Below are 14,951 nucleotides of genomic sequence, written 5' to 3'. Positions count from 1 at the left end.
TAATAATCAGAACTCTAATGTCTGTTTTCTACTTCTAGAAATATGGAAGGAGACTGTCCTTCTGCTTGGGAAACAGACTCCTCCTGTAGGCTGGAAACCTCACGGAACTGGAATGTGAAGCTCACTGTGAACAACGTGCTGAAAGAGATAAGAATTTTTAACGTGTTTGGAGTTATTAAAGGTTTTGAAGAACCTGGTAAAGACCCTTGGTTTTTTGTTTTGTTTTTTTTCTTTTGTTTGTTAGTTTGTTTCTGTTTTCCTAGTTCATAAGAATGGGGCCAGAAGAGAGAGTGCAGGAAGGCTGGCTTTGGCTTGGTTTTGTGGAGTGCTCTGGTCTGTCCTACAGTGAACTGTTTAGGTGTCAGTTTTATTGGGAGGTAATAAGGCCCTAGGAAATTAATTTGTCAAAAATTGACCACTGTGACTAGAGAATCTCTTTCAAGTTATTGAATATGTCATCAGTAAGCAAACTACTTCTTAAGGGGGCAGATAAACACTTTGCAGGATATACAGTCTCTGTTGCAACTACGTATTTAACTCTGACTAGCTGACTATGCTGACGCTGACGTTGTAGCATGGAAACAGCTGTAACCAGTACATAATGAATGGGCATGTGGGCTGTGGTTTATTGATTGGTCCTTGAAATATGCAGTCTATCTATTTAAGTAGAATCTAATAGTCACGTAATTTAGTAAGGAAAGCCCTTGGACTTTGGTTGCTTATTAACCAATTAAGTAGAAGTAGTCAATACAATCTATCTAAGTAGAATCTAAGAGTCATGTCATTTAGTAAGGAAAGCCCTTGGACTTGGTCGCTGATTAAACAATTAAGTAGTACAAATTAGTAGTCGATAAGTAAACTTAACTGGTAGTGTGGAAAAGAGTAATACTAACAAGGAAAAAGAGATTAGTATTGTCATGTAAATTTTTAATTCCTAGAGTCCTAAGTCAGCTATGAAGAAAGGTTCTCTTATCCTTAATGCATATATTGCATTTTTATCCTTCTTATAAACATGCTGATTCTAGAGTTTAAAGCTCAGTATTAAAAACAGTTTAAAAGCTGATTGTGTAATTTATCTTTTTTTTTTTTTTTTTTTTTTTTTTTAAAGATCGCTATGTTGTAGTAGGGGCTCAGAGGGATGCCTGGGGTCCTGGAGCTGCAAAGTCTAGCGTAGGAACAGCTCTCCTCTTGGAACTTGCACGGATACTCTCTGATATGGTCTTAAAAGGTAGAGTACAAATTGTGAGGACCCTTGAATATCTATTTGCTATATATAGTTCTAAATACTATATGCTTTCTCACTTTGGCCCATATTATTGTGGTTCACTTGTGCTGGACTCTGAGTTTGAGCACAAAAGCAGATCATTTTTGTTGGATCTGCCTTTGACTTTGAAACAGCTTTCCATGCAGTGTCTTTGCACTGGGAATCAACTTTGATGAGACACTCAAAAATTGTTGTACTGGACCCTAGCTCTTAGTCTGACATATTCAGAATGACATGGCTAATCTAGCGTGGTCCCTAAGAAATCTATTTTATTTTATTTTATTTTTTAATTTTTTTTTTCTTCAACGTTTATTTATTTTTGGGACCGAGAGAGACAGAGCATGAACGGGGGAGGGGCAGAGAGAGAGGGAGACACAGAATCGGAAACAGGCTCCAGGCTCTGAGCCATCAGCCCAGAGCCTGATGCGGGGCTCGAACTCACGGACCCCGAGATCATGACCTGGCTGAAGTCGGACGCTTAACCGACTGCGCCACCCAGGCACCCCAAGAAATCTATTTTAAAGCAAGCAGTGGCAGACCTCTGTACTAAGTTTCTATAATTTTGGTATAAAATTATAATATGTAACTTGATGTGTTATGTTTATAGACATAATACTGGATACGTTTTTATATATTTATAATATATAAACACTTTCAAGCCTTTCTCCCTTGGTATTTGCCACTCCTCTACACACACCCACACACACATACAAACCCCTATCACATTCTTGAATCCTTGGGCCGTGGGTAAGTTGCAGTGCTTATTAACTTTTGTGGAAAAGTACATAATACAGAAAAATGCATACCCAGGAAAAGGGGAGGTTTGGAGGGGAGCTGTCATTAATGTAATTTCTCTGTAAACTTTTTCATAACTTAAATTTGTAAGTATTTACTCTGTTTGGTAACAATTGTAAAGTAACCCTATGTTTTCAGTGACTGACTTCTATGCAGATTCTTTTCAGAGAAGAGACACATTGTAGTTACACTGCGATTTCAAGTATCTCTTGGTGCAGAATTTTAGGGGGGCTCAAAGAATGGAGTTGAAACAAAAGTGACTTCCTGTAAAAACTGGTTTCTACTATGTGTTTGAAATCTTATTTGCAAATGTTCTCTTCTTCTTTTTTTGTAGATTACCTTTAAAATTTATTCTTATTTTTTTTTTGTTCTTTCACCTGGGGCCTCAAAAGGGAAAGAAATATTTTTGAATCTGCTGTCTTGAGTTAGAAATTTCTGATTTCCTCTGAAGTCAGTTGCCTACCTATAACCTTTCCCAAGATAAAATTAACTTTTTTGCTATCTTTTAGGTGGCTTTAAACCGAGCAGAAGCATTGTCTTTGCCAGCTGGAGTGCTGGAGACTTCGGAGCTGTTGGTGCCACTGAATGGCTAGAGGTATTATTTGTATAACACTCATACCCAGAATGGGCACCTGAACTTGCCCTTGGCTTCATTTGTCCTCCAGAAACCAGACTTTTAGATTTGATTACAGTTGATCCTGAACAAAACAGGTTTGAACTGTGCAGGTCCACTTATAGTGGATTTTTTTTTTTTTTTAATAAATGCAGACTAGTCCTTTAAAAAAGTGTAGTAATGGCCCTCTAAATGCATTTTCTCGGGCGCCTGGGTGGCGCAGTCGGTTAAGCGTCCGACTTCAACCAGGTCACGATCTCGCGGTCTGTGAGTTCGAGCCCCGCATCGGGCTCTGGGCTGATGGCTCAGAGCCTGGAGCCTGTTTCCGATTCTGTGTCTCCCTCTCTCTCTGCCCCTCCCCCGTTCATGCTCTGTCTCTCTCTGTCCCAAAAATAAATAAAAAACGTTGAAAAAAAAATAAATAAATGCATTTTCTCTTATGATTTTTTTAACATTTTCTTTTCTCTAGGTTACTTTATTGTAAGTACAATATGTAATACATATACAAAATATGTGTTATCTATTTATGTTATTAGTAAGGCTTATGGTCAACAATAAGCTATTAGTAGGACAGTTTTCAGGAGTTCAGAAGTTACATGTGGATTTTCAAGTGCATAGTGGGGGTGGTCATCATCCCTAACCTCCCACGTTAGGGAAGTCAACTGTATATCATTTTTGCCTTTGTATATTTAGTGTTAATAGACTCTAAATTTAAAAAGAAGTCCCTAATAATAGCTACTCTATGTGACAGGTTAATACATATTAGTCCATTTAGTATTTTTCCATCTCTTTTAGGGATACCTTTCCTCCTTGCATTTAAAGGCTTTCACTTACATTAATCTGGACAAAGCTGTTCTTGGTAAGTATCCTTTTCATCAGCTTAATGAATTCAGATAAACTATTTACAAAACAGAAGAAAGCTGGGGCAAGCGAGTGGCTCAGTTGATTAAGCGTCCAACTTTTGATTTCGGCTCAGGTCATGATCTCATGGTTTCTGAGTTTAAGCCCCAAGTCAGGCTCCACACTGGCTGTGCAGAGCCTGCTTGAGATTCTCTCTCCCTCTGCCCTTCTGCTGCTTGTGAGCTTGCGCTCTCTGTCTCAAAGGAAAAAATAAAACTCCAAGAAACAAACCAGAAGAAAGCTTTCTTTTTTTTTTTTTTAAATGTTTGTTTATTTTTGAGACAGAGACAGAGCATGGATGGGGAGGGTTAGAGAGAGGGAGACACAGAATGTGAAGCAGGCTCCAGGCTCCAAGCTGTCAGCACAGAGCCCAACACGGGGCTCGAACTCGAGGACCATGAGATCATGACCTGAGCCGAGGTCAGATGCTCAACCGACTGAGCCACCCAGGTGCCCCCAGGAGAAGGCTTTCTAAAGCAATACTTGTCTTTTTTTTTTTTTTTTTTTTTTTTTTACAATTCACATTGTCCATTCCCTGATCAAAAGACTAACTTTGCTTTCTCTTAGTAGTCCATTAAATTATAAAATAGGTGCAGATTGCCTTGTCTAATGCAGTCATTCTCATTGTGGTCCTCAATCAGCGGCATTAAGATCACCTGGGAACTGTTAGCAGTGTAAAATTTCAGGCCCTACCCAGACTTTTCCACTTAGAAACTGGAACATAAATCCAGCAGGCTATGGTTTAACAAGCACTCCAGGTGATTGCGATAAACTAAAGTCTGAGAACCACTAGTCTGAACTATATTTTAGACCAGAAGGACCTCAACTGTACAATATAGAGTGATGCTTCTATAGACTAATTCACATCTTGCTAGATTGTGGTATCACAAATAGAAATACCAGATAAACTAGTTCTGAAAGAGTTTGAATGTTATTAAAGGTACAGATGTAGCCAGTGGATGAACTGAGAATAGTAGAATATCTCATTTGAAAGAAAAAGGAAGGAATTTGATCTAAACCTTGGGGCACCTGGGTAGCTCAGTCAGTTGGGTGTCTGACTCTGGACTTTGGTTCAAGTCATGGTCTCCTGGTTCATGGGATTGAGCCCTGTGTCAGGCTGTCAGTGCTGTCAGCTTGGAGCCTGCTTGGAATTGTCTCCCTCTCTCTCTGTCCCTCCCCTACTTGTGCACGCATATGCATGCAATGTCTCAAAATATTTTTTAAAAATTGAACTAAACCTTTATTAGATGAGTTGTCATTGCCATCTTACCTATACAGCAGAATGTATGGAATATAGCAAGAGTAGCTAGCAGGTAATTGCCCTAAGATAGGTAAACTGAAAAAGTACCAAGAAACAGATCGTTAACATATGCAAACTCAGGAGTAAGATCTTCAGTCAATTAGAGTTAGCATTTACTAAAGAACTTGACTCTTAAATCACTTCGTCTACTTCTTAAAGAGTATAGTCATATTTGCCACTGATCTAGGTTAATGTCTTCCTTTTTTGTCAAGTACTTTTAGTTGTTGAAGTAGCCATGTAAAAATCACTTGACTAGAGGGGCGCCTGGGTGGCGCAGTCGGTTAAGCGTCCGACTTCAGCCAGGTCACGATCTCGCCGTCTGTGAGTTCGAGCCCCGCGTCAGGCTCTGAGCTGATGGCCCAGAGCCTGGAGCCTGTTTCCGATTCTGTGTCTCCCTCTCTCTCTGCCCCTCCCCCGTTCATGCTCTGTCTCTCTCTGTCCCAAAAATAAATAAACGTTGAAAAAAAAAAATAAAAAAAAATCACTTGACTAGAGAAGAAGCAATGTTTAAATAATCTCTTTGCAGGTACCAGCAACTTCAAGGTTTCTGCCAGTCCACTGTTGTATTCGCTTATTGAGAAGATGATGAAAGATGTGAGTGTATACCTAATTACAAAATCTATAACTTAATTTTCTCATTTACATAAAGTGAAAAGCATTGATGTTTAAACAATCATCATAAATAACCAAGTACAGGAATTTAGAATAAATTCTATAGTAGCATTATTTAGGTCATGCTCTTAGCTTATTTGCTCTCAGTCTATTGAACTGTGTGAGGTGAGGGTAAACTGCCCACTGGGGGTTGTCTACAGAGTCCTAATGCTAAGGAAGCTTTAAATTTTTTTTTTTTAATGTTTATTTATTTTTGAGACAGAGAGAGACAGAGCATGAACGGGGGAGGGCCAGAGAGAGAGGGAGACACAGATTCTGAAGCAGGCTCCAGGCTCTGAGCTGCCAGCACAGAGCCTGACGCGGGGCTCGAACTCATGGACTGTGAGATCATGACCTGAGCCAAAGTCGGACGCTTAACCGACTGAGCCACCCAGGTGCATGGAAGCTTTAAATGAACTTGAGAATGCCTAGCTGGCTCAGTTGGTAGAGCATGTGACCCTTGATCTAGGGATTGTGAGTTTAAGCCCCATGTTGGGTATGGCTTTAATTTTAAAAAATTAAAAATATGGGGCACCTGGGTGGCTCAGTTGGTTAAGTGACTGATTTCAGCTCAGGTCGTGATCTAACAGTTTATGAATTTGAGCCCCACGTCAGACTCTGTGCTGACAGCTCAGAGCTTAGAGCCTGCTTCAGATTCTGTGTCTCCCTCTCTCTGCCCCTCCCCCCACTCGAGCTCTGTCTCTCTCTCAAAAATAAATATTTAAAAAAATTAATGAACTATACCTAATACTTAAATAAGAAGGCCAGATGAAATATTCACTGGGTAAAAACAAACATGCAAATGACCGTGGTTTTGCAATAGGAAGGAATAAGATTTGGCTAATGGGCTTAGAGGCCATATATTGGAATCATTAAAGATGGAGGAAACAAGGGTCAGGAACTTGGCCTTGATCCTATGGGAAACTAGGAATTGCTATCGAGTTTCCAGCAAGGCAGTAATGTGCAGATTAGGCTGCAGTAGTATAAAATGTGCTAGAAGGAAAAAGCCAGAAATAAGGTAGGCATCGTGAAGGCTAGAAAGGGCTTTTAAAACTGTGCCACCTTTAAAATGGTTAAAGGAGGAAAACATTTTTTCTCTTGCTGTAACTAAAGGAACTGGCAGCATGAGCATAGGAGGAATAACTTTAGAAATTGGAGATTGTTTTAGCTGTCTTAAATTTTTTTCAAGAAGAAACAATAAAAAATTTTTTATAACTGTTTACAGATCGAAGTATGTTTGTGACTAGCCTGAATGTGTGCAGAAAGATTCATTTTAGTGACAAATTAATTTTTCCTTTTATAGGTGAAACACCCAGTTACTGGGCAGTCTCTTTATCGGGACAGCAATTGGATCAACAAAGTGTAAGTTGAGAAAAGTGAATGAACAACTAGTAGTAGAAAAGCAGAATCATCCAGTAGCCCCTGCTATGTTAGGTAGAGATCTAAACCTATCCTTGCAGTGAGCTTACCACCTATACAGTCATTTTAAGAATTTATTTGGGGATAGGGGTAGGGTTGCATGATAGCACAGGCTGTTCTTCAGAAAACCTAGAGACACATTCTTGCTTTCCTTGCAGTGAGAAATTTTCTTTGGATAATGCTGCTTTCCCTTTCCTTGCGTATTCTGGAATCCCAGCAGTTTCTTTCTGTTTTTGTGAGGTAAGTATGAAGAACTGTCAAGTTATATCTTAGCCCTTTCATCAGTTTTGAGACCAAATTTCCTAAAGTACTTGAAATGTTGTCAGAAGTTATACACCTGCAGTTATTACATGCTCCCTTATTATCAGTCTTAACGTGGAATTATTCTCAGCTTAATTAGCATTGGAATTTATTTGCTAAACCATCTTCACTTAGGTATGATGAGTTTTAATAACAAGGCTACCTACTGGACAGTGTGGGTATAGACTATTTCCACCAAATAGAAAGTTCAGCTGGACATTGCTGTTCTTGATACCTGTCGAAATACGGTTCTAGACGTTTGTCCAAAGATGTTAATCTCCTAAACCAGGTACAAGGTTGTTGTGACACAGAACTTTGAACTGACCAAGTTGTAGGAAAGCAAGATAGGCTTGTTTCAGGAGTCATCAGAAGGCCCTGAAAGCCACGATGAGTAAACAAAATGATGAAGGCTTCTGCGCTGAAGCTGGAAAGCCAGCCCTGTAGTGGGCTTTCCCAGGGCTGAAGAGATCCTAGAGTTAATGTAGGAGGTCAGGGTGGAAGCTGTTGACTTTGGCATCAAATTATTGATGCTCTGGAGGCCAGGTCCTCACAAGACTTCTTATCACTAAGTGTTTTGGCCTGGAACTAGGAGGGGAAAGGCTTGGAGCTAGGGAGTGATGTAAGATCTGGATTCAGAGATTAACATAGGTGGAACTCCCTTCACCTTCTGCTAGAACAGCAGTATGGATGGCATTGAAATAGCTGGTCACAGTATCTATTTAGTACATTAGGAAGAACTGGATGTCAGGTGCTACCGTTGTGGAGGTTTATGGATGATTTCTTTTGACCTCCAGAAGGTTTCTTAAAAACTTCTCAGATGTCAAAAACCTAGCAGGTAATACAGAAGTGTATAGTCTGAAAGTGAATAATTGAGGTCAGATCAAAGGATTGGCAGTGAAATTGTCACCAAGGACAAAGATAGGGAATAGAGTTGAAAAAGTAGTTACTTAAGTTGTCTAATCAAGGTGGAGAGAAGTTGTGAGCATCAGACATGTTTGTTAGAAAGGTAACATGTATGAATGGATCGAGTGCTGAATCATTAGGAAGAAGGTAAATTCAGGTCTAAGCGTGATGCTTTATATCAAAAGCACACTTCATACATGCTCTCTTCTTTCCTTATTTAATGAACCAAACTTCCCAGAGAAGAAAACAAGGATACAACCTCAAGAAATTCGGCTAGAAATCTTTTCAGGGTCTATGATGTGATGGGACAAAGATTCTATAGAATCTAGAAGAAAGTAGTCATTCAAGGAGTAGGTCAGATTCAGAGGAAATAACAAGAGTGATATTAAAGTAGTGGATGTGAGATAAAATTGGAGTAGGTATGTATTAGAAGCAAGGGATGAATTGCAACTGTTATCACCTTGAAGGGAAAATGAATGTGAGGTTCCTACTCTTATGACCCTCCTGTGAGTACATTAACCTAGCTTTGTTTTTCAGGACACAGATTATCCTTATTTGGGTACTACCATGGATGTCTATGAGAAACTCATTCAGAAAGTTCCTCAGTTGAACAAAATGGCACGTGCAGCAGCAGAAGTAGCTGGTCAGCTTATAATGAAACTTACCTATGATCTTGAATTGAACCTGAACTATGAGATGTATAATGACAAAATACTTTCATTTGTGAGGGATGTGAGCCGATTCAGAGCAGACATAAAAGTAAGTACTAATTAAAATCAGGTTCTTGTTGCTGAAATATCAAGCAATTATGATGTTTAGCTATTCCTGAGAAAGGACATGATGGGTAGCCAAAGTACATTTTAAGGGAACTGATATATCATTTTTCTTAGATTTTTAACTCATTTGAAAGTTGAGAGGTTGTGGGTTATAAATCTAGGATATACCACACTAGGTATTTCAGAGTCTAGAACTATGTTAACTTTTGTTAAGGTATGTTAAGTTTTTGTAATTCCAAGCAACCTGTGAAGAGAATCCAGAGAATACAAAGATCTCAACCATGACTTTGAAACTATGAGTTTGGGCCATATATCATATATGCCTTTCAGGGATGTCACAGCTAGAGAGAACACAGTCAGTAATTACAGTCCTACTTAGTGTTCATCCTACGTGCCTAGTATTCAAATACTTGATAAAACCAAATTAATAATGGGGCACCTGGTTGACTCAGTTGGTAGAGTGTGTGCCTTGATCTCAGGGTTGTAAGTTCGAGCCTCACGTTGGGTGTAGAGATTACTTAAAAGTAGAATCTTTTAAAAAATCAAATTAGTATTAATATGTGGCTTCTAACTGGTTTTATGGTACTAGAAGTCAATTTAACAGAGATCCCTTAAATGAAGCAAATCACTGATAAACAAATCTTAATGATTATGGCTTTCTTGAAACTTGAAACTAATTGTAACTGATCAGAAAGTGGGAATTGGGAGACAGATCACTAGACTCTGAAGTTCACTGAACCAAAATGTTTTCAAATTTTCCCCCATAGGGAAATTGAACTGGAAACAATATACTACACAGGATTATATATTAAGTTAATTATGTTAAATTTCTCCAGGAGGACGGCTTCCTTATGAGACTAGGAGTGGAAAATTGTGCCATCTCTTGGGCTCAAATATGAGCATACCACTCTATAGAGCTTGGGGCCTCCTGGGCAAGCTGCCTAAGTCTACCATTCTCTGCATCTTGAGCTTGTCCACAAGCCACCCCCTTTTACCAGAACCAACTCCCTTGCTATCACTAAATTAGAAAGGTATATAGTATAACATCCTTAGAAATACAACATCTACTAAAGAACGTAATGTCTCTCTGCTTCAGGAGATGGGTCTGAATCTACAGTGGCTGTATTCTGCTCGTGGAGACTTTTTCCGTGCCACCTCCAGACTGACAACAGATTATAGGAATGCTGAGAGAACAAACAGATTTATCATGAGGGACATCAATGACCGTATCATGAGAGTAAGTAAACTCCTAAAAATGGAAGAACTAAAGATTGTTAATTTTTAACTGGTGGGCCTTGCATTTCTAAAAAGCAGAGTAGTAACTCCAGGAGCCTAGCATCATTTGCTGCTTTAGAACTGAGCACAGATTTTTAACTCTTACTTATTAGCAAGATCTAGAACCAGTATATCTAAACTGGAAGTCCAAGAGACATTTGTCCCAGTATTAACCTTTTTTAAGTTTTAAGAAACATTTTTAAGAAGGAATCATTAATGATTTTTAGCTATCATTTTCTCTGTATTCCTCTTCTCTAATTCAGCCCTTAACTGCTTCTATCTTAATCTGCCTGGAAGAGGCAGAAGACTCGATTACAGTAGAAGCTTGTAAATTTTCCATGTATATGCTTCAACTAAAAAAAACCAATATAATTAGAGTTCACTTTTACAAAAGGATAGACTATACAAAAGGATTGATTGATTATAGTTTTAATGTTAGAAGATAAGTAGCCTGGTCCTCCACATTGCTAAATTGGGGGAATTTTCACATTTCAAGTGAGAAAATGGCCGTTGTTTTACTGTGTCAGGCCCTTACACCAAAAGTCCCAGCACGGTGTAAGTTCTCATGTATGTTTTGTTTCCGTAGGTGGAATATCACTTCCTCTCACCCTATGTATCTCCGAGAGAGTCTCCTTTCCGACATATCTTTTGGGGCACTGGCTCTCACACTCTGTCAGCATTACTAGAGCATCTGAAGCTGCGCCAGGAAAACATCAGTGCTTTTAATGAAACACTGTTTAGAAACCAGTTGGCTCTAACAACTTGGACTATTCAAGGGGCTGCAAATGCCCTCTCTGGTGACATTTGGGACATTGACAATGAGTTTTAAATGTGGTACCCATAACTTATATGAGAACAGCAGGGTAGTGTGATTTTTAGACTTGTGCTGGTTGTGCTAAATTTTTAGTAGGGCTACAAAACCTAATATTAAAATTCTACCCAGCCATCTTGGTACCACTAGATTTCTTTAGGCAGCAGCTTTTAATACAGGGTAGGTACCTGCACTTCAAGTTAAAGTGAATAACCACTTAAAAATGTTCATGATAGAATCTTTTCTCTGATTATCTCTAAAATTTTAAATGTGTTGTATGGTAACTGCCTCTTTCTTGTTAGAGTTATGACAAAGTCAGAACCAGTTACGTAAACTATTGCTCTAAATCCTAAGGACATGAACCGGTATCTTCTAAGTGCGAGGGAGGTGGTGTCTCCTGGACGCTGGAAGTGGTAGCTTAGTGGGATCCTCCACCTGCACTTGATGCTGGATAGGAGATACCAGGTTGTAAGACTTTATTCTCCAAATGAGATCTATGCCTTCCGTAAGGATTTAGCTGGTTTCCACATCCCTGAATGAAACAGTTAACTTTCAGAAGAGATGGGACTTGTTTTCTTGCCAGTGAGGTCTGAAACAGAGGTCCTTCCGCTAGATAAAGTGAGGTTCAACTGTTTATCACAGGAGTAAGGCCTTAATGTGTTAACCTCAAGATTATTTATGAAAAGAGGAGACCAGAAGCCAAAGACCTAGATTTTCTTTTCCTCTGCCCCTGCCCCATAAGCCTTTGTATTAGTTTTTTGTCGTCTTTGTGTTTCCCAAAGTATTTTGAAAGAAAACCAGCTTTAGGTGTTTAATTTCAAACTCAGTTTGTCAGACTTTAAAGAACACGCTGCCAAATTTTGGCCAAAGTGTTAATTTTTTGGAAAAGCTTTCTATCATTTTGGCACTGAGATATTTATTGTTTATTTATCAGTGACAGAGTTCACTATAAATGGTGTTTTTTTTATAGAAGATAATTATCGGAAGCAGTGCCTTCCATAATTATGACAGTTATACTGTCGTTTTTTTTTTAATAAAAGCAGCATCTGCTAATAAAACCCAACAGATACTGGAAGTTTTGCATTTATGGTCAACACTTGAGGGTTTTAAAAAACGGCCACACGCCAAATAAAATTATAAAGCTAAATATTGGTGAAGAATTCAATTGAATTAGGAGTTGCTAATCAAGTTAGAATTTTAGTCAACCAGATAAAAATGGCAGTTCTTAAAGGGAAGGAATTGTGACTAAGTTATACATTAATGTCACTTAAAGGCTGTGATACTCATACATGTGAAATTTTACGGCTCAATTTATCCAAGGTGTAACTTTAATTCGAATTTTGCAAAATTTCCAGTACCTTTGTCACAAACGTAACTCACATTATCGGGAGCAGTGTCTTCCATAATGTATAAAGAACAAGGTAGTTTTTGCCTACCACAGTGTCTATATCGGAGACAGTGATCTCCATATGTTACACTAAGGGTGTACGTAATTATCGGGAACAGTGTTTCCCATAATTTTCTTCATGCAATGACATCTTCAAAGCTTGAAGATCGTTAGTATCTAACATGTATTCCCAGCTCCCTATAATTCTCTTTTAGTTTTAGTTGCAGAAACATTTTATGGTCATTAAACATTTGGTGGGTGAATTCAACCACTATAAAATAAAATTACTTCATTCGAGAGTCTTTGTTTTTAAACCTAATGTAGTGTTTTATTATATTTGTGGTTTCTCCAGGTCTTCTGTTTAGTGGGATGGTAGTCCACATTTACAATGTTTGCTGTTGACAAATGAATTTAACTTTATCCCCTTATTTGCATGTCATGTCCTGGAAACTTAGTTCACACAAGTTTATATCCAGAATTGATCTTTTAGCTTAAATCAGGGGAAACTTGTATAGGAGACTCAGGGGGCTGGGGGAGTGAAATGTGTAGGGAAGCAAAGCTTGCAAAAGGATCCTTGATCATGTCTCCCTACCCGTTAGTATATGGTGGTTTTAAGTTAAACAGAGATGTGAACAAGTAAGTTTGAAGCTACATGAGTAAAGACTTTATTTTCTAGTCCACCATCATTATAAACCTGATAATCAGTTGTTTGTTATAGGGCAGTTCACCCTAAGAAACTGCCACCTAAGAAAAAGTCCATAGACTTAACGTCCCTTACCGAAGTTAACATAGGTCTAGATTATTACAGCCTCACTGAATTGTTTCACCTGCTCATGGTCTATTTAGTCTTCACGGTGTTTTATCTTGAACTGGTGTTTAGTGTAGCTAAGTGGAAAGGTCATAGCTGGGATTCCTGGTTTGGGTATCATGCTTTACCACACTTTAATGAAAGCTCAGTAACTTCAAGACATACTATGAATATGGGCATACATTTTACAGCAGTAGATCTCTTCAAATACCTCTTTTCTGTAGTGAGGATTGAGTTATTTCTAATCAAAAAAGCCAGTAAGTGGTAAGAGGCGTAATATTTCTGAATGAAATGTGTATCTGACTAGTGACAACCTGCTGGACTTCAGATTTTGTCTGGTTATAGATATCAGGTGCATTGTGAAGGTAAAGGATAAATGAGCTCTATCATGATTCACTATTCTATAACTTGCATGACCTTTACTGTGTTTCCTCTTTGAATGTTCTTGAAATTTTAGTTGGCTAAACATGGCTTATTAGACTTGCCAACCTACTGCTCATCGATATCTTTGTAAACAAATGATATGCCCTTATAATTGTGTCCAAACTGGTATGTGCAACAGTGTGGAAATTCCTTATCTGATTTAATAAAATGCTTGAACACGGAGTTGTCATTTTTTAAAAAATAGATTATATTGTTTTAGGGCATTTTTGGGTTCACAGCAAAATTGAGCGGAAAGTGTAGAGTTCCCATATACTCTTCTGCCTGCTCACCCGTGGCCCAGCTTCCCCCACTATCAGCATCTCCCAGCAGAGTAGTACACGTTACAATTGAACATACATCAACATATCGTTATCGCTGAAAGCCTATAGTTTACATAAAGTCCACTCTCAGTGTTGTATATTTTGTGAGTTTGAACAAATCTATAATGAAACATATCCACCATTTATAATACAATACTGAATGGTTTTATTGTCTTGAAAATCGTCTGTTCTCTGCCTCTTCATCTTCCTCTGCCTGATCTCTGGCAACCACTGATCTTTTTACAGTCTGTAGTTTTTGCCTTTTCCAGAATGTCACGTGGTTAGAATCATACAGTAGGCAGCCTTTTCAGATTGGCTTCTTTCACTTAGTAATATGCATTTAAGGCTTGATAGCTCACTTTTTTAAAAGTTTATTTATTTTGAAAGAGTGCGCACGCAAGATAGAGAATGAGTGGGGGAGGGGGAGAGACGGAGGGACAGAATCCTAAGCAGAATCCTAACCAAGCTCAAACTCACCAACAGATCATAACCTGAGCCTAGCAAGATCAAGAGTCAGATGCTTAACTGACTGAGCTACCCAGGTGCCCGATAGCTCACTTCTTCCTAGTGCTGAATTTTATTCCATTGTCTGGATGTAACTTAGTTTATTTATCCATTTATCTGGTGAAGGACCTCTTCATTGCTCCCAAATTTTGGCAACTATGAATAAAGCTGCTCTAAACAGTTTTTACGTGGGCAGGTGTTCAGTTCATTTGGGTAAAGACCAAGGAGTACAATTGCCGGATCACATGGAAATAGTATGCTTAGTTTTGTAAGAAATTTCCAAACTGTCTTCCAAAGTGGCTGTACGATGTGAATTCCTGTAGCAGTGAGTTCCTGTTGCTTCACATACTTGCCAGCATCTGGTGGTGTCCACTGTTTTGGATTTTGGCCATCCTAATAGGCGTGCGGTGATAATCTTGTTTTGATTTCCGTTTGTCCCATGACATGATGTTAAGCATCTTCGTATATGCTTATTTATCAGCGTATGTCTTTGGTGAGGTGT

The 14,951-nt window shown here is 38.7% G+C and overlaps 1 protein-coding gene across 3 annotated transcripts in view; it reads left to right on the top strand.

The window, feature by feature from the left end:
- TFRC (transferrin receptor) overlaps window positions 1–13,808 on the top strand; it is a 34,285-nt gene extending 20,477 nt beyond the window's left edge. For all 3 annotated transcript variants that reach the window (XM_040484841.1, XM_040484840.1, XM_040484843.1), the window contains exons 10-19: window positions 39–196; window positions 1,109–1,228; window positions 2,569–2,654; window positions 3,468–3,531; window positions 5,399–5,466; window positions 6,827–6,885; window positions 7,101–7,182; window positions 8,683–8,904; window positions 10,018–10,158; window positions 10,783–13,808. In XM_040484841.1, coding sequence (XP_040340775.1) covers window positions 39–196; window positions 1,109–1,228; window positions 2,569–2,654; window positions 3,468–3,531; window positions 5,399–5,466; window positions 6,827–6,885; window positions 7,101–7,182; window positions 8,683–8,904; window positions 10,018–10,158; window positions 10,783–11,025 — 1,243 coding nt within the window. In that variant the 3' untranslated portion in view covers window positions 11,026–13,808. The remainder of the gene's footprint in view (window positions 1–38; window positions 197–1,108; window positions 1,229–2,568; window positions 2,655–3,467; window positions 3,532–5,398; window positions 5,467–6,826; window positions 6,886–7,100; window positions 7,183–8,682; window positions 8,905–10,017; window positions 10,159–10,782) is intronic.
- Window positions 13,809–14,951: the final 1,143 nt, after the last annotated feature.

Source organism: Herpailurus yagouaroundi, unplaced genomic scaffold (assembly GCF_014898765.1).
Source record: "Herpailurus yagouaroundi ecotype Mexico unplaced genomic scaffold, PumYag 162, whole genome shotgun sequence".
In the NCBI taxonomy this organism is placed as follows: domain Eukaryota; kingdom Metazoa; phylum Chordata; class Mammalia; order Carnivora; family Felidae; genus Herpailurus; species Herpailurus yagouaroundi.
Note: the sequence above shows the minus strand (reverse complement) of the source record. Positions and strands in the feature narration are given on the sequence as shown.